Source organism: Eptesicus fuscus, chromosome 14 (assembly GCF_027574615.1).
Source record: "Eptesicus fuscus isolate TK198812 chromosome 14, DD_ASM_mEF_20220401, whole genome shotgun sequence".
In the NCBI taxonomy this organism is placed as follows: Eukaryota; Metazoa; Chordata; class Mammalia; order Chiroptera; family Vespertilionidae; genus Eptesicus; species Eptesicus fuscus.
In genome coordinates this window covers 42705135-42723728 of record NC_072486.1, presented here as the reverse complement: position 1 = coordinate 42723728, position 18594 = coordinate 42705135, and the positions used below count along the sequence as shown (strand labels likewise).

Genomic DNA, 18594 nt, shown 5'->3' with positions numbered 1-18594 from the left:
TCCTTCATGCATTTGTTGGTTGAGCCAGTGTGTACACTGCGTGCAGAGCCCTGGGCCAGGCCCTGCGGGGCGGACTGAGGTGAATAAGGCGCAGCCCGGCCCTCAGGAGTTTGCAGTGCAGGAGGGGGTTAAACAGGTCTGCCAATAATTATACTACAGAGAGGCGGCCAGAAATGTCTTAACAGTACAGCTAAGGAATAATTGAAGCCTCAGGAAGCACCAGTAGGAATGTAGGAGGAGGGAACCAAACAAAACTTCATGAAAGTTGAGCTGGGCTTTGAAAAATAAGTAGGATTTGAAGACACAGGGCCTCAGCTTTAATGAACAGCTGCTGTGTGACAGCTTCGTTGTAGATGTGGTAAATACATCCTTCCTTCTGCAAGGAGGTGGTGGCATGAAAGAGAAGGTGTTGCATTTGATGGAGTGGGATGACGGTCAGGGAGTGCCACAGCAGGAGTCCTTGGTGAATCTGGAAAGAACAGGTGGACCTTTGCCGGGTGAATCAGGGAGAAGGGCATTCTAGGCTGTAAGAACAGCCTAAGCAAAGGCAGGAAGGAGGTCCTGAGTCACCCAGCGCGTTTGAGAAGTTGTAAGTAGCTCAGTGTGGGGGAGAGGTGAGGGGAGAGATGAGGCTGGATAGGTAGAGATGGCCAGATTGTGGACGTCCTGTTGCACCTCCCCAAGGCCACTGAAGTAACAGTTCATGCATCTTAGAGAGGTTCATCTGGGCAGCTGTGGGGTAGCGGCTTAGGTTGGGAAGTTGGAAGACTGGCGACAAAGATACCAATTAGAAGACTATAGTTGCTTTTCCTGTGAGTGAGAGAAGGAAGAAAGGCACGGCATAGCCCACGGAAAGGGGAAGAGACACCAGATGCTAGGAGGCGAATTCGAAGAAGCTGGTTCCTGATTGATATGAAGAAGGAATCCAGAGAATAATTTCCAGGTCTCTGACTTGGTTGACTGAGTGATGGTGGTGGTGTCCCCCAGTAGAGAACATGGGAGGCATTGAGTGCTGTTAGTCTCTGGGACAGCTAAGTTAGAACTGTCCTAGGAGTTGGGTATTTGGGTCTAAGGCCCAGGAAAGGGGTTGCAGCTGAAAATAAGGCAAGCAACCTAAGCAGTAGCAAAAAAAGAAAGAAAGAAAATAAAAACAGGAACATTTGTTATATCGATAGAAAACCCCAAGGTGGTGTGGACGGAGCATAGTGAGGACAGGGCAGGGGAGGTAAACGTGAAAGTCCAGGTCATGCAGCGTTTGGGATTAATCACAGAACATGGTTTTTCCAAGGACTTATTTTCCAAAGGAAATAAGAAGATCCCACCTGAATCTTGCACCCCGTTTAATGTTTAATGGCAAATGTACAACCGCGTCCCGGGGGGTTCCTTTATAAGACGTGCGCACGCTGACCCGCTCTGCTCCTTCCCAGCTGCTCCGCGGAGTCGGGCCAGTGCACGTGTCGGCCCCACATGATCGGACGTCAGTGCAACGAAGTGGAGTCGGGCTACTACTTCACCACGTTGGATCACTACATCTATGAAGCAGAAGAAGCCAACTTTGGGCCCGTAAGTAGCGGGCGCCTGGCAGGTCGGTAAAGCGGCGTTTGGAAGCAGCGATGACCTGTACACATTTTGTGAACAAACCAGAAATATTTTTTCGGTGAGCCCCAAGTAAGGATCAGGACCATAGGAGCTTGGGAACAGTCATATTTAAAGTTAAATACATATGTGGCTCGCAGACACTCCGAGACATTCACCAATAAGGCCTTTGGTGTTTGGAGGTATTTTTGTGTGCGTTTTCTTCTTCCATTCTCCTTTCCTCTTCTGCTGCATGGTCGCTGTTGATCTGCTATAGTAAGTACTCAGAGAGGACAGTGTTTCCATTTCCTGTTGCTGTGGAATAAACCGTTGACATGTCGCGGCTTAGCCGTGTGTCTGGCACTTCGGCGTGGGTGGCTGAAGCCGCTGGTGGCTGGCTGGGCGGTTTTCCCTGCATGACCTCTCCACGCAGCCGCCTTGAGCTTCCTCACAGCACAATGGAGGCAGGATAGTGAGACCTTTTACATGGCGCCTGGCTTCCAAGGAGGAGGAGACAGAACTGCCAGGTCTCTTAAAGCCTGGGCCCCGAAGACTCAGAGTGCCATTTTCTTACCTTTTTTTTTTTTTTTTTCGGTCACATCATAAGTCTAGACCAGACCTGAGGATGGGATAACGTAGGTCCTACCTCTTCCTGGGTAAAGACACACACACACACACACACACACACACACACACACACACACAGAATGCAGGACTTCTTTGGAGATGACTAATCACAGGCATTATGTCACCCTGTGAACAAATCCAAATGCGTGTGGAGTTAAGCAGCCCAACTTGGTCATTTCTCAGCCGCAGTGACAGTCGCAATGAGCTCATCAATAGTGAGCATTCGTGATTGTATCGTTTCTTCACTTGTCCTTGGTGCTCGAAACAAATGCCAGTGAGAAAGGCGGATAGAAATAAGTCCACTAAAGATTGGCCTGACGTTGTAGAAAATCTGGGAAATGCCTTGTAACTCCTAGCCTGGCTCACGGCAGCACGTGGGATGTTTTCTTTTCTTCCTTTGTGCGCATCCCACTGGTTATATCACAGAAGGTCTGTCCTAGGCCTGGGAGTCCCCCCTCCAATATCCCAAGACTATCTCAACCACAAGACTAAAAAACCAGTTTGCTGTTTATATATTTAAAAACATTTTACAGTCTACTGGGAAAATGTAACTACAAAAAATAGGCACAATAATACAGTTTTGCGCCTTTGGGTGACTTCAGATTGCTTTGACTGTTACATTTAATTGAACTGCATTGCAAGTAAAGCATAAAGGCTGTCTGCTTGTCCTCAGGAGGTCACCATCGTGGAGCGGCAGTATGTGCAGGACCGGATTCCCTCCTGGACCGGAGCGGGCTTCGTCCAAGTGCCGGAAGGGGCTTATTTGGAGTTTTTCATTGACAACATACCATACTCCATGGAGTATGAAATCCTAATTCGCTACGAGCCACAGGTAAACCCTCCATGAATTATTGGGGATGGGGGGGATATTGGTAGAGAAGTCTTTCTTCTGTGGACACTGTTTTTGTGAAACTTGGAGGTTACACTGGAATACAGAACTTCTCTCTGACTTTCTAGCCTCCATGGACGTGAAAATGTGCATATTTCTTGAATTCCATTTCAGGAACATTTAGCAATCTCTTGTTAGGCACCTAAGCTTGCTGAGAACGGAGGTGGTGGCGAGAATGTATCCGGCCCTGTCCTTGCCCTCAGGGCCTGCACTTCCCAGGGACAGACACACACACACACACACACACACACACACACACACACACACACTCCACACACTCCCCTAACTGTAAGATCAGAATGAGAGCCTCTCACCTTGAGGCTGGGCCCGGGGCTGCCAACATGATTCATAGAAACAGATGCAGGCCTTGCCTTCAACACAGATGACATTTTGACACGAGGAAGTCAGGAGTAGCATGAGCAGCGGAGAGTAGAGTGTTTTGAGAGTCATTCCACATAGCTGGGTGTAAGGGGTATGGTCAGGCATGCTGCTAGGAAAGATGCTAGGACCAGTGAATGAACTTGGGCTCAGTATTCAGAGGAAGCTATTGGAGGTTTTGAGCAGGGGATTGTCATGATCTGAGCTGTGTTTTAACATGGGTGGAAAGGGACGTTGGGGGATGCGGGGAGAGCAGTTGGGATGCTGCTTCAGGTCCAGGTGGGAAGGGATTAGGGCTGGAACTGGGGTGATAGAGGAAATAGTAAAGAGAGAAGAGAAACGCAAGCAAGTGTTCTCCAGTTAAACTTGGCAGAGGTCTTTATAGACGGGAGCCGTGGGCCAGTGAAGACGGTCCTTTGATTGGTGGCTTCTTACTCCAGCTCCCCGACCACTGGGAGAAGGCTGTCATCACGGTGCAGCGACCCGGGAAGATCCCAACCAGCAGCCGATGCGGTAACACAGTTCCTGATGATGACAACCAGGTGGTGTCCTTATCGCCTGGGTCGAGGTCAGTGTGACCGCGGTTTGCAGCTCAGTAGAACCAACATGCAAATTGAACATTTCCTTTGTTTTCTGGTATCTTGCCTTGTGCGTTGTACAGTCACCATTTCAGGGTCAAAGGCAAACACTATTGACTTTCTTCCTCCGGAAAGAGCTGCGTAGCGCTTTGATTGACTGGCTGGATACCTAAAGGTTGACTCTTGTTGTTGTTCTTTCTGACCTGGGGCAGGTACGTCGTCCTTCCGCGCCCCGTGTGCTTTGAGAAGGGCGTGAACTACACGGTCAGGTTGGAGCTGCCCCAGTACACCTCCTCCGACAGCGGCGTGGAGAGCCCCTACACGCTTATCGACTCAGTAAGCGCGGGGCTGTTCCCGACACGCGCAGGGAAGGCTGGGCGGGAAGTGTTCCTCTTCCTCCCCAGAGGGTTTGTGGAGGGGTCGTGCTGAGAGGCTGGGCAGAGTCATCTTTGTACCTCCAAGGATGCTTTGCTTATTTTGTTTTAGAAAAACCCCACCCTCTGGCCCTAGTTGAGTGGCTCAGCTGTTTGAGCATCGTCCTGTGCACCTAAAGGTTGCTGGTTCGATTCCCCACCAGGGCATATTCCTGACTTGTGGGTTTGATCCCAATCGGAGCACATATGGAAGGCAACAGATCAATGTTTCTCTCTCCCTCTCTCCCTTCCTCTCTCTAAGCATGTCCTCAAGTGAGGAGGATTTAAAAACAAAACAAAACAAAATTCCACCCTCTGATTCTTTCTGAAAATATGAAATGTCTTAAAAATGACACTTCAAAAACCATCAAACTATCTAAGGTTTACCTAAACCCTTTCTGGCAAGATTTTAAGAATGGGAAGGTTTATTAAGAGAATCGGACTTTTCCTTTTCGTGAGTCAAAGAAGCATCTGGGGTTTTTTGTGTTTACTTGCTGTCATTGTGGACGCCGGGCATCCGTGTACGAACACTTTGCTGATCTCGTTTCCTCATAGCTCGTCCTCATGCCGTTCTGTCAGTCGCTGGACATCTTCACCGTGGGAGGTTCGGGGGATGGGGCTGTCACCAACGGTGCCTGGGAAATCTTCCAGAGATACCGATGTCTGGAGAACAGCAGAAGCGTTGTGAAAACGCCAATGACTGACGTTTGCAGGAACATAATCTTCAGCATTTCCGCCCTGATACACCAGACAGGCTTGGGTAGGTATTAGCACAGCCGCTTCTGCCCTTTCTTCTTGAGAGCCAAGAGCACACTTGGCATCGTGAGGTACGTTGGAAAGCACCCCCTCTAGATAGCTGTTAGGCAGTCGGCACAAGAAAAATCGTGTCTCAACAATTGTCTTTAGCCCTAGCCAGTTTGGCTCCCTGGCCTGGTTGGGGCACATGTGGGAGGCAACCCATGGATGTGTCTCTCTCACATCGTTGTTTCTCTCTCTCTGTCTGTCCCCCTCCCTTCCACTGTCTCTAAGAATCAGTGGGAAAATAGCCTTGGGTGAGGATGAACAAAAACAACAAAAAATAGTTTGTCTTTTTTTTTTTAAAGAATATTTCAGTGATAAAGCCCCATTGCGAATGCAATCAATACACACACACACACACACACACACATACACACACACACATACACACACACACATACACACACACATACACACACACATACATACACACACACACATACACACACACATACACACACACACACATGCATACAGACACACACACATACATACACACACACACACACACACGCACACACACACGCACACGGGAGGCATGAGGCGGCAGCGTGGCCGCGGCAGGGCGGGCCGTGGGGCCGGGTCAGAGGCGCAGCACAGAACTGAATTTGGTTTTCTCTTTGAAAGGTCGGACCCTCTCCCAGAGGTCCCTGGGCTTTTGCCTTAAGGTCCTGTGATATGTCCGCTTCGAAGGAGAGAAAACCTTCATGGTTTTCCTAGAAAACCTGCTTGTGTCTGCCAACTCGGCGTCCTGTGGCTTCCCTCCTGCCCCTCGCAGGGATGCGATTGGTTTCGGTGGGAATTCCGAATAAGCCCAGGGGGTCGAGGAGGAAGGGCCGACCAGAGAGAGCCCCAGGGAGGGGACAGGCCGGGCCAGGGCCGGGGGTGACAGGCTGCGCTCCTTTCTGGGCGGAGCCGCTGCTGTGTCCCAGGCCGTGACCTCTTCTTCCCCTGCAGCGTGTGAGTGCGACCCTCAGGGCTCCTTAAGCTCCGTCTGTGACCCCAACGGCGGCCAGTGCCAGTGCCGGCCGAACGTGGTTGGAAGAACCTGCGACCGATGTGCCCCCGGAACCTTCGGCTTTGGCCCCAGTGGATGCAAACGTAGGTTCATCTGGCCTGGAGTGTGCTCCTGCGGATCATCCGACAGGTCCTGGGGGGTTAGCCCAGCTCCGGAGGCGGTGCTTCCCTCGGGAAGTCGAGCCCGGGAGCCCGGGGGCATGCTGCGGGAGCCTGCACGAGGGGTGAGCTTGCATGCAATGCGTTCCTCAAGGTGGTCCCCCGGTTGCGTGTCTCTCCAGCGTGTGACTGCCATCTGCAAGGCTCTGAAAGTGCTTTCTGCGACCCGGTCACCGGCCAGTGCCACTGCTTCCAGGGGGTGTACGCGCGGCAGTGTGACCGGTGCTTGCCCGGGTACTGGGGCTTCCCGAGTTGCCAGCCCTGCCAGTGCAACGGCCACGCCGACGACTGCGACTCGGTGACGGGGGAGTGCTTGAGCTGCCAGGACTACACCACGGGCCATAACTGTGAAAGGTACGTGGGCGCAGCCTCTTGAAAGTAGAGAGAGCGAGGTCATGTTTGGCTGAGTCGACATCACCTTCGGGAAACCCCAGAAGGAATCTCCACCAGGCTCCAGATGGCTCGGTCGTTTCTGACCCCTTCAGTATTTTCTAGGAACTCATTCATTCATCGAGTACCTATCTAGTTGACACCTTCTGTGTGCCAGGCAGGCATGGTTCTGGGGCTGGGGACGTGGCCGAGAGCAAGCCCGGCGTGAATCTGCCCTCTTGGGGGGGGAATCCTGGAAGTCGCCATAGGTCTGGGCAGAAATCATCTCTCTGTCCTACCAGATTCTGGCGGGGGATGCGAATTGTGAAATGTTAATGTCTAATTTCAGTCAAACTGGAAACACAATCCAAATGGGATGAGTCATTTTAAATAGCTTTGTGTTGTGTGTGTGTTTTTTTAAACATTTTATGTAGCTATAGTTTCCAGACCGGACCACATAAAATGTGCAAAAGTAGATCTGCGCTGCAGTTAGCAGCTGTGAATGGGAGAGTTGTTATGGGTGCAAAGCACTGCACTGGATGTAATAAGCATGGGACATAGACTGTGCTTCTAATAACATTACAGCCCTGCTCACTCGATAAGAAATAGTCCCTGTGAGAGAATGACATGCTGGCTTAACTATTCATCACTAATTAAGAAAGGCAGACATGCTATTAGAACCTGCCTTTTTTTTTTAGTACTGGTCTTCACCTTCCATGTCAGTAAATTTTCTCTTTTAATATCCATCCACTCTATATGGGATTTTTGTTTTTAAAATTTCAGCAAGTCGCCTCAGTCAGTACAAAAGTCGCTCATCACATGAAAGAGAAATTGCTAGTAAAAATGAATATGTGATTCACTTATGGCATGAAGGTGTGCATGGAAGCAAATGTGTGGCTCTTGTCTCTGTGCTAGAGGGTATGCAAGAATTCGGAGGTTCCAGTGATTACTTCTTTGAGTAAAAATTATTCCTTCCAACCACAAAACCGTGTTGTAAAAGGCTGTAAGGAACGAATTACACAAGATTGAAAGGAATATTGGTGTCCTCTTTTGTTTTCTGCATTAAGTTTTCTATTATTTTTTCAATGCGAGATAGAAAATGAATTAGAGAAAAAGAGACAGATGAGAAAATCAGATTACAAGCGGGAGCACAGTCATCAGAGGTGGTGTCCACATGCCGATTCGCAAGCAGCACACTGTGTAATGTCTTTGCAAGAACATCCGGTGAGAATGGCTTGGTTTATATTGCCAACTGTTCTTGGATTTTCTTGTAAAGTGTTTTGATTTCTTGCTGGACAACGAGAGAGGGTGTGGGAGGAGGAAAGATATTTTGCCCTAGTTTGGACAACAAAACTTTATTTGAAGTAATTTGCTTCTAGCTTGAGCTGATTTCTCATCATTCTTTTCCTCTTCCAAGATAATTAGTATCAAGCCCATGCATTTAAAAAGAAGCTCCAGGCTCAGATTGTCCCCGAAGGGGGAAGTGGAGGGGGAGCCAGGAAATGGACACTCAGTTTCTGTCATGATGTATGGGGGTTTATTTCACCTAGAAAACTTTCTCAAAACCCAGTGTATGAAATTGCTTCATCACCACCAATTCCCCAGCACATGGTTAGTTTCCTTTGAACAACTTTTCCCTTCTATTTCTTCATCTTCCCCCACAACCACTTAAAAAATAGTACCTCTGCCTCAAAAAAGAAGAAAAAAATATATGAAAAACAAACTGAATTGGAAATCCTTAGACCTGAGTTCCAGGCCCTGTCCTGCTTCTGACCTGCTTTATCACCTTGGAGGAGTTATCTCACTTTTCCAAGTATCCACCTTTTTGTTAGTGAATAACTAGGTTGGATTGGATGATCTTCAAATGCCTTTAAGCTCTTAGGTTACAGGAAGTAAGCCAGTAACCTAAACACCATTCATATTGAGAAGCAGCATGACATAGTCCAAGAATTCCTTGCTGAAGTCAGGAGGCTGCATTCAAATCCTGGCTCTTTACTAACGAGTTGTGTAAGCTTGCAAATCAGTTAATCTCCAAGGGTTCCTTATCTGTGAGGAGAGGAGATGGGACGGAGGAGTTGATAAATAACATTCCTCATCCCTGACCAACTTTGAAACCACCTGAGAGATAGACGCAAGAGTCATGCAGCTGGAGCGCTTCCTTATCAGCTCTGTTTCTGGTAAAGGCTGGTTGCAGAACATCCGCCATGGGCTAGCTAGCATGTCACCCTCTCAGGCAGAGGCAGACAGCCACAGGTCCCCCCACCCCTTCCCCAGACTCAATGCAAGGAGGGAGCTGACCAGAATGCTCAGGGCAGGCGGGCAGCTGACGGGACGGTGGGGTGCACGTGGGGAGATACACCTCTTTCCCTGGGAAGGAGGTAGGGAGGGTCCAGGTGAGGCCAGGGATGTCACCCTAATGCAGTGGCCCTGCAGGAGTGAAACCAGACCAGCAGTATCATTACCTGGGACCACCTCAGTCAGAAACGGAGGAGAAGCCCAGCAATCTGAGTTAGAACAAGTCCTTTCGGGGAATTCTGATTAGAACTAACGTTTGAGAACCACTGTTCCATTGGGAAGTGTGTTCCCAAACAGAGAATGCAGTTTCTAAGACTTTTTCTTGTCGCAGGTTTCTTACAAGTCTGGTTCAGGGCCCTCTCTCTTTTGTGACTGATGTAGGTGCTTGGCGGGTTACTATGGTGATCCCATCATTGGGTCAGGAGATCACTGCCGCCCATGTCCGTGCCCAGATGGTCCCGACAGCGGACGCCAGTTTGCCAGTAGCTGCTATCAAGATCCTGTAACTTTACAGCTCGCGTGTGTCTGTAACCCTGGGTACATTGGTAAGTAATGTAGAGACTCTGGAAGGAAGAGAGGTGTCTTTTATGAGTTAGTTGTTAATGAAGGAAATAGATGAAGAATGAGCCAATCCTTAATTACCAGTGAAGGGAATCTGAAAAGATAACTCTTTTCTTGTTTGGCACGTGGGATAGAGTCATTCTTGAGTCTCGATGATAATAATGTTACAGTACAGAGCAGGAGAGCAAGCTCATTTGAATCCATAACAAATCCCTGTGAACACTTTTAATTTACATTCGACTTCACCCTTCCCTTGGCCAGCTCCTAGCAGAAGACTCTCAAAGGAGTGATGTGACCAATGGACAGACAGAAGGAAGAAAAGAATATCATGTAGGGAGTCCCCAGGGCACCGAGTCAGCCAATACTAGATACATTCTTCTTGTTGGTTATACTTACGTTATCTGTCAACACTCAAGGAGTGTAATGAATAGTGAAAATAAACTCCCTTTTATTTCATACTTGATCCCATGCTTTCAAATACTAGTTACACTTATCCACAGCTCAGTAAACATTTACCTGTGGTTTCAGGATTTCTTAGGGAATTTGGTCATCATGAAGGACCCCATTTTTCAGGTTGCTCAGGCAGGAGCAGTGATTTTTCAGTCAATATAATCCTTGGATTAGGATTTAACACCAAACTAAGCGTTACCCATTAGGTCATTAATTTAGCTCCTAATCTGCTCGATTCCTGTGTAGTGAGAAGCTAAAAGCCCCTGTGCCGGAACTCCTATAGGCACCCATGCCCCACTGTGGCCTCTGAGCCAGGCTGCCGCAGTGTTACTTATAGAAGCCTGGCTTTCCCCCCTCAAGATGTGGGAACCCCGAGCTGGGTAACTTATGTGGTGCGGAGCACAGCCTGGCTGACTCTCTGGGCAGGAATGTGGATGGACTAGGCCTTGTGTCCCCAGGCTAAAGGTATTGCACTTGGTTTTATTGGACAACAGGCTCCAGATGCGAGGACTGTGCCTCGGGCTTCTTCGGCAATCCCTCTGATGTTGGAGGGGCGTGTCGGCCTTGCCACTGTCACCACAACATTGACACGACAGACCCCGACGCCTGTGACAAGGAGACTGGGCGGTGCCTCAAGTGCCTGTACCACACGGAAGGGGAGCACTGCCAGCGCTGCCGCTTCGGCTACTACGGGGACGCCCTCCAGCAGGACTGTCGGAGTAAGAGGCGCGTTGGTTGTGCCCGTTTATTAGGAGGGTTTCCACCTTCTCCTTCACGGGGGATTCCGTTCTCCTGGTATTTCTTTCCTTTGGGAATACACTTGTCCCTTGTTCAGAGAGGTAAAAGTCCTCTTTTGGCAAAAGAAAGATGACACTGATCTTTTTTTCTTTTCTTTATAATCCTCATTTTCCAGCAGAACTGAAGTCTCAGAGTATGACTCAGTGCCTGAGAGAGACAATCAAAAGGGAAAAACTGTGTAGCTGATCAATGCCATCCAATAAAGTGTATTGATTTTATCCAGGTTCTGCCCAGGAAGCTGCTGATTGGCTAGGACTTGGAGATCCTAGATGCCCACTCTGGTCCATGCCTTGTCTGCCATTGATGGACAGAGCCTCCTAGGCTGAGGAAAAGAAAGAACCATCTCTGAAGTCTCTGGTTCAGAACTTCCTTATTTCTCTCTTACCAAGATCAGGGAGCACTGCCTGCTGTTCCTGTGCACAGCCCCCAGGCCCCGTCTTTGTTTATGCAAACACGTGTGGAATGTTGAGGACCTGCAGGGCTGGATTCCTTCAAGTCTTACTCGCTTAAAGGGCTCCTACCTGCTGTCTCACACATCCATTACTGCTGCTCCCTGCCAAGAGTTTGAAATCATTATATGTCTCAGTTCCCACGGCATATTTTTTATTATTTCTAGTTAAATCCTCCATTTAAAAACGATTCACCAGCAGCTTATTAAACGTGCATAGTATTTTGAAAATTCTGCTAGAGCGTGCCGTGGTGCACGTCTGCGTGGGAAACCTTAGGACTGTAGAATAGAACATCCTCAGAACCTCTGAAGAACAATAGTTGTAGTTCTTTGTGTGTATGTGTTTTGTTTGTTTTTACCACCTCCATTCTTTTCACTGCTTATTTGCATTTCCAGGTTGAAACCTGGAGAGTGAAATCTTAGCCCTGGGGAGGTAGCTAGCTCACTTTGCATTGCCCGTAGTTTGTGAGCGTGGCTGTGTGAGTCAGTCTGGTCGTGTTCTTTTCCAGAGTGCGTCTGCAACTCCCTGGGCACCGTGCAGGACCACTGTAACAGCTCCGACTGCCAGTGCGACAAAACCACCGGCCAGTGTCCGTGTCTTCCTAATGTGGTCGGGCAGAACTGCGACCGCTGTGCACCCAATACCTGGCAGCTGGCCAGCGGGACTGGGTGTGACCCATGCAGCTGTGATGCTGCTCATTCCTTCGGGCCGTCCTGTAATGAGGTGAGCTGCTGGGGGGCAGGGGGGCCTCAGGGCTGAGGAAAGATGCCTTTATGAATCCAGGGAACAGCTGTTTGGTGCCTTTGTCCCAGTTAGAGAGAGGAAGGCTCCTTCCCGGTGGCCCCGGCCTTTCTTGCCGCAGGACCCACAGCTTGGCAAACACAGCACAGACTGCATGTCAGCTGTCACTTTTTCCCCTCGCCTGGGACATAAGCACACATGGAGGCCCCATCCGATGCAACCAGGGCATTTTAATAGAGGGCCTCCCGCTGCTGACCCACATTAGAATGTCCCTGGCTGCTGGATCAGACTGCTGTCTTAGCCACGTGGCCTGAAAGGTACCCCAGGCAGCACTGTCAGAAGGAGGGCTACCCCGGCAGGTGAGCCCCGGGGCCTGTAGCGAGTGGTGAAGAAGCATGTAAATAAGATGTGATGTGTTCGGGGCCCTCCCGACCTCTGCACAGGAGTAGCTAGGCCCTAGCACCCGGGACGGGACAGAAGGAAGACTCCCCCTCCAGTCAGGGTGTGGAGGCCTCAGGCCAGCAGCTCAGTCCCATTCATTCCCCTAACTGGCAGCCGGGAAAGAAAGTGTGACCGGGTGTGCCCTGCAGCCCGCTGACGGAGATCTGTTTCTGGCTGCAGTTCACGGGGCAGTGCCAGTGCATGCCTGGCTTCGGGGGCCGCACCTGCAGCGAGTGCCAGGAGCTCTTCTGGGGAGACCCCAACGTGGAATGCCGAGGTAAGGCCGCGCGTTCCCCGGGCTGGTGCTTGCTGTCAGAGTGGAGGCCACGGCTTTTTGTAAACTCTGAAGTGCCGTGCAGATGAAGTTGTCTATAACAACTCTGTGTTTAATGACAAAATAAATTCACGCTCTTGGTTTAAACATCTAACAGCCTAGCCCTGTGGACGTGTGGGCAGTGGAAAGTGGACCTGCTGTGCTTTTCGTAGCGCTTGTGTGTCTCTGCGCAGACACGTGCACACACAGGTGTCACAAATACACACAATTGCTTCTTAAAATGCTTTTCAGCAAAATGGGCTTATGGCAACCACGTATTTCGATAAACTGGTAAGCCCTCAGCATTTGTGCCATGTGCGACGTCCCCGCGACGGGGAACTGCAGGGCGAGGTCACGGCGCCTTCATGCACAGCAAGGCGGACGGGACAGGCGCTCCCGGTCGGTCGGTGTGAGTAAAGCCCAGACTCCTACCTAAGCTTCTGACAGCATGGGACTGGGAGAGAGAAGCTGACATTTTGTTAAGAACAGAAACTTGTTAAAATCCCATGAATCATTAGGATTGCTCAAGTCTTATGCTGTAGCAATATTTTTTTATTTTTTTTGACCTGCCAGATTACTTTTCAGATATGGAAGTAAAAACATTTACAGGAAAGATTGTGTCTATTCTGTTTTCCTATTTGATTTTCTTCCCTATGTTTTAAGTTTACACCTATAGATAAATATCTTCTGTAGTTTCATACTTGTTCTTTGATATCTTTTCTTCGTTACGTATCTGAAATTCTAGGTCCCTGTTGGACTCTAAATTTAAAAATTACCTTTTTATTTTTTTTTAATTTAAAGAATACTTGATTAGTTTCTGCAATCAAACCCATGTAGATGAAGACCTTACATATTTAATACAGTGTATTATCCCTGTACAAATGGAAAAAATTATGTTGACTGTATCAACTTTTTCTTTTTTGGGTACAACCGTAGTGAGAAAGTTAGCAGTACGTTCAGTTTTCTCCTACCAAAGGTCAGAAACCCAGATACTATGTGTTCTTGAAGTCAACCACGGTTCCTTAATAGCAGGAACATTTCAAACAGTGGACAAGACCAGAACAAAAGGCATATGACTTGTTTCTCCAATTGAGGCTTAGCCAGAAGGACTTGGACCAACATCTTAAGTTAGGTTAGGGTTTGCTCCACAGAGGACATGATGTTTGCTGTGTCAATAAACAAGTGCTTTTTCATTCATCAGTCCTCGGTCCAGATGTTGGTTTTAATGGGAGCTGATTTTCTCACCACCATTCAGTGCCCGGGACATGCAATGAACCACGTGCACTAAGATGTCTCCTGCAAGAAAAACCCAGAGTTCTAACCACTCTTCTGTTACACCCCTCAATCCTGTCATGCCCCTAAGGTCCCAGGGGCTTGATTTTCCCCCAGATAATGGCTCTATCATTGCTTATAGCCGATTCTATTAGCATGTGTCACTGGAAAAATAGCGTTGGCTGCCAAAGCGTTCTGACCTTTTGCTCCATCTAAGCTCAGTTCGCATGAAAAGCCTGTGACCGGAGCCAGAGTCCATCAGAGAATTGTCCATTTAGTGCTCAGAACTTTACCCTTTATCTTCAAAGTCTTGGCTCTAAATCTGCCAGAAAAATCGTGGCGTAGGCACAATATCAGTTTTATTTGGGTCAAAAGTTGATCATGCTTTAGAAACTTTGCAAAGAGTGAAAGCAACGGAATAGTTTGCCCAATTCGTTGTTTTACCCAGAAGAAAGGTCAGCCCATTACATAAGAAACTGTTGGGACCCAGATGCTTCTGACACCCTGTGGAGGAAGCTCCTGACTTAAAAAGCGTCCAGGGAGAGTGAGAATTGACTTAACCCTGGGCAGTCCCCGCAGCCGCAGGGCCTGTGTGCCGGGAGGCGGCAGGAGCAGGGCCAGGGTGATCTGATGAGGGCTGGGACAAAAAATGCAGAAGCAGATGGAGTCGGGGCTCCCCACGCGCTGGAATGTAGTCACAAATGGTAATGGGATGACAAGAACTTTGAAGGGACTGGACCCCCAGGGATTAGCAGGGACAAGAATGGTTATCGTTGGAAATTAGATGGAACTATGAGAAAAGAATGTGACCCCCTTTTCTCACATTACATAATGAATTGCCAAGTTGTCTTCAACTTCAAATCTTTCCGTCAAACAGGGCACAGATTGAGACTTTGTGGTGCCACCTCATTGACAATAACCTTATAGAAAGCTTAGGCCCTCGCTAAGTATTCTCCTTGTGGAGAAGAGATGCAGTTATGTAAGACAAACCAGTAGAGTCTCCAACATATAAATTGTTGAATGTTCCTATTGTCCAGGCGGGTTGAGGCGCTTGGCCGATTGTGCCAAGTCTGAACAAGCCCACCACTGTGCTGGGATGGAGAGAGAACTCGCCCGCCCACGGCTGACCATGTCAGAGAAAACCTCAGCCTGGAGCGCTGCGCCGTGCCCCTCGGAGTCAAAGGGTCACATGAGGAATCTTTCTGTGGACTCAGAGAGAGCAAAGAGTCTCCCGTCTTGGGAAAGGCCAGTGTTTCTTAAACCCGGGCAAACTGGAAATGTGGGCCGTAGGTGGGAAGCTGTGGGCAGTGGCCATCATGCTTGTTTCTCATTTCACATTGTTTTAGTAGAAAAATGAAGTCCATTTCTTTGCTCGGGCATAAATTTTTAGAATGCTTGTATTCCTTTCTCAGCCTGGGATTCATTTACAACCACTTTATTCTTTATTTATTGTCAGTGTGACTCAGGAAATCAGATTTAATTTGATTCTTTGGAGAATCACCATACTCTTGTTAGTAGAGGGAAGGGTTGTCTTACATAATTCTGATCGCAGAGCACGGTCCCTGAAGAGCTGGGCTGTGCCAGAGGCAGGCAAACCATGGCCATGTGCCAGGTACAGCTGTCTGTCTGTCAGTCAGGTTTCATTGGACAGAGGCGTGCCCGTGTGTTACGAATTGTCCAGCGCTGCCTTCACGCTACAGTGCCAGAGCTGAATAGTGTGACAGAGACCAACTGGCCTGCAAAGCCTAAATATTTACTATCTGGGCTTTGATAGAAAAAATTTGCTTATCCCTGGACCAGACAGCCAGCTTCTTTCTGCAGGTGAAATCGTAGTCATTCTCCCAATTTTCATTCCAAAACCGAAGTTATATTACTGAGGCTAAAAACAAAAAACGGCGGGGCTAAGGGAGGGAGAGGATGTAAAGCAAAAAACAACACATTTAAGAGATTAAAAATGTTAGATTTCCTGCCCTTACAGTAGACTGGAAATGCCGAGGTAAAGTGTCAGTAAACTTTTGGGCGTGATACCTGGAGTCCCATGTTACTTCGGGACAAGGTTGCTGGCAGGAAAGAATGGACCCTGTTTCCTGGTGGCTGGATGTAGCACTTCCCCCGGCCCTGGTGGGCTTGTTTCGGAAGGAAAGGTAGAGAACCAGCACAGCCCTGAGCACTGCCCACTGGGCCTGCAGGGAGTGGACACACACGGACAAGCTGCCACCGGAACGGGAGGTGCTTGCAGGCTCTCCGGGGAAACGGAAGAGTGTGCAATGGCAGGAGCAAGAAACCTGTGGAGACCTTTTTACCTGTCAGCAGAGGCAAGACCAGCAGGAGCTAAAGTCGTTGGGCAAGGTTTCATAGACAAGGTTAGCTCTAGTCGTCACTTACGGAGAATTTGCCGTGTGCTGAGCACTTGTAGGGATATTGGATGCAAATTCTTGATTTTATCCTTACAACAACTTGTGAGTGAAGTATAATCTCTGTTTCATAGTCTAGAACTCTCTCAGGCTCAGAGAGGTTAAGTGATTTGCCCAAAGACAAATACAAGTGAGGGCCTGCTGTGATATTTAGAGAGAGAATTGTTGTTCTGGCTAAAGGACCATAAGGACAGCATGTAGCAGCAAGACTGGGGTGGGAGGGGCGCCCTCAGGAAACCGTCTCACTGGACAGTCATGGAGAGATTCGGTTTCACCAGATTGTGAAAAGCCTTGTCTTGTATCCAAACCATTGAGGCGGACTTCCTTCAGTGGGCAGAGGAGGTCTGGAGAAAGCGAGGAAGGATGTGAAAAAGCAGAAAGATCATACCTACTGACAAAGAGGTCCATTGGCTGTTTCCCATTCTCACATTGACTTATTGGGGTTTTTCCCTCCCCAGGCCTAAGTATCTATTAAATGGTGCGATACTCTTCATTTACCTACCTTTCAGAGATCCTGTTCGAAATGATAAGAAAATTTAGTAAAAGTAGAGGAAGTCTACTGACCACATAACCAAGAATATATTTACAGATGAAGGTGGAATTCTTATGGCCCATTAAAAATGACGGTCTCATTTTCAAAGTGCTATTCTTCATCATCATGATTTGTTCCCTTTTGCTATACACTCTCTCCTTCTGCCCAAGAGAAAGCTTTTGATCCTCTGGCCAAAAATCTCGTTTCTTAAAGCAAGGCTGAGCTACAGGTCCACCTGGTCACCTCTCCCTTTCCCTTGAGAGGAGAAAATCTACTGGAATCATCTGAGATGGTCTGCACTGTTGCAGTGTTTAGGTTCCCGTGAGTGCAAGAGATGATTGGAGAGTCTCCTTCATAGTTTCTGTGTCCATGAAGTTTTAAATTGTCAGGTGAGAACCAACCTTTCCACTTCAGTCAAAAAGTACTCTTGGGAAGTGTTTTTACAACGTGGTTAACATCGCCTCCCAGGCGAACCCGGTTGGAGAAGCAATCCTGGAACAAGAGGCAGGGAAGGAAGCACATGTCCACAGGAGCTTAGCAGTTTCCCAGCTGCAGTTTGAAATTAAAACCTTATGCATGTTAGAATAGGCATTTGGTATCTTTTCAGAGAAAGATCAGGATCAATTTTTCATTGATGAAACTGCAATCCAGCCATCTGTGAAATTTGACTCTCTACTTTTCAATTGAAGGAAAGGAATGTTGGTCAGTTCAGCTGAACTGGTCCTTGTCTACTGGAAATAGCTGAATTCCTGCCGGCCCTTCAGAATACTGCTCTTAAAGGGACAGGATCCAGAGATCGGCAGGCATAAGAATAGGTGTCATCCAAAATTAGATGGAGCTATGGGAAAAGAACATGGCTGCTTTTTTCAAATTATGTAGTTAATTGCCAAAAATGTCCACTGAAATTGTTTGTTGAGCAGAATTTTAGACCTCCTGGTGCCAACTTGTTAACAATATGTTCATAGAAAGACTTAAACCAAAGCCAGGTATCCTCCTTATGGGAAAAAATGTGGTTATGTAAAAGACAAATGAGGAAAACCTTAATGGGAGTGCACTTGCCTTTTCTTTATTTTTTTAAATCCTCACCCAAGGATATGTATGCCTTCTTTTTTAATTGATTTTCAAAGAGACAGGAAAAGAGAAACATCAATGTGAGAAAGAAGCATTAATCAGTTGCCTCCCTTACATGCCCCAACCGGGGATCTAGTCCACGACCTCGGTATGTTCCCTGACCAGGAGCAGAACTCGCAACCTTTTGGTGCCTGGGCCAACACTCTAACCACTGAGCAACACCGGCCAGGGCTTTGACCACTCTTTTTTCTCTTTAGCCAATGGAAATGTGATCAAGCAACACTTTGAGCAAGAGACCACCTGGCGCTTACATGGGCACAGAAAGTAATAGTAATAAAAAGCATTTACTGAGTGCCTACTGGGAGTCAGCCCTTCCCTGAAGCACTTTGGAATTAAGTTATTTCATCCTGAAAGCAATCCTATGAGTTAGGTATACTCATGACTCCTTTTTTAC

The 18594-nt window shown here is 48.1% G+C and overlaps 1 protein-coding gene across 1 annotated transcript in view; it reads left to right on the top strand.

Annotated features, from left to right (window-relative positions):
* Nucleotides 1–18594, top strand: part of LAMB1 (laminin subunit beta 1) — a 67764-nt gene that overhangs the window by 31535 nt on the left and 17635 nt on the right. The window contains exons 14-24 of the mRNA XM_054726194.1: nucleotides 1428–1563; nucleotides 2876–3034; nucleotides 3910–4037; nucleotides 4260–4383; nucleotides 5016–5220; nucleotides 6216–6359; nucleotides 6557–6788; nucleotides 9480–9643; nucleotides 10604–10828; nucleotides 11865–12079; nucleotides 12719–12815. Of these exons, the coding sequence (XP_054582169.1) occupies nucleotides 1428–1563; nucleotides 2876–3034; nucleotides 3910–4037; nucleotides 4260–4383; nucleotides 5016–5220; nucleotides 6216–6359; nucleotides 6557–6788; nucleotides 9480–9643; nucleotides 10604–10828; nucleotides 11865–12079; nucleotides 12719–12815 (1829 nt within the window). The remainder of the gene's footprint in view (nucleotides 1–1427; nucleotides 1564–2875; nucleotides 3035–3909; nucleotides 4038–4259; nucleotides 4384–5015; nucleotides 5221–6215; nucleotides 6360–6556; nucleotides 6789–9479; nucleotides 9644–10603; nucleotides 10829–11864; nucleotides 12080–12718; nucleotides 12816–18594) is intronic.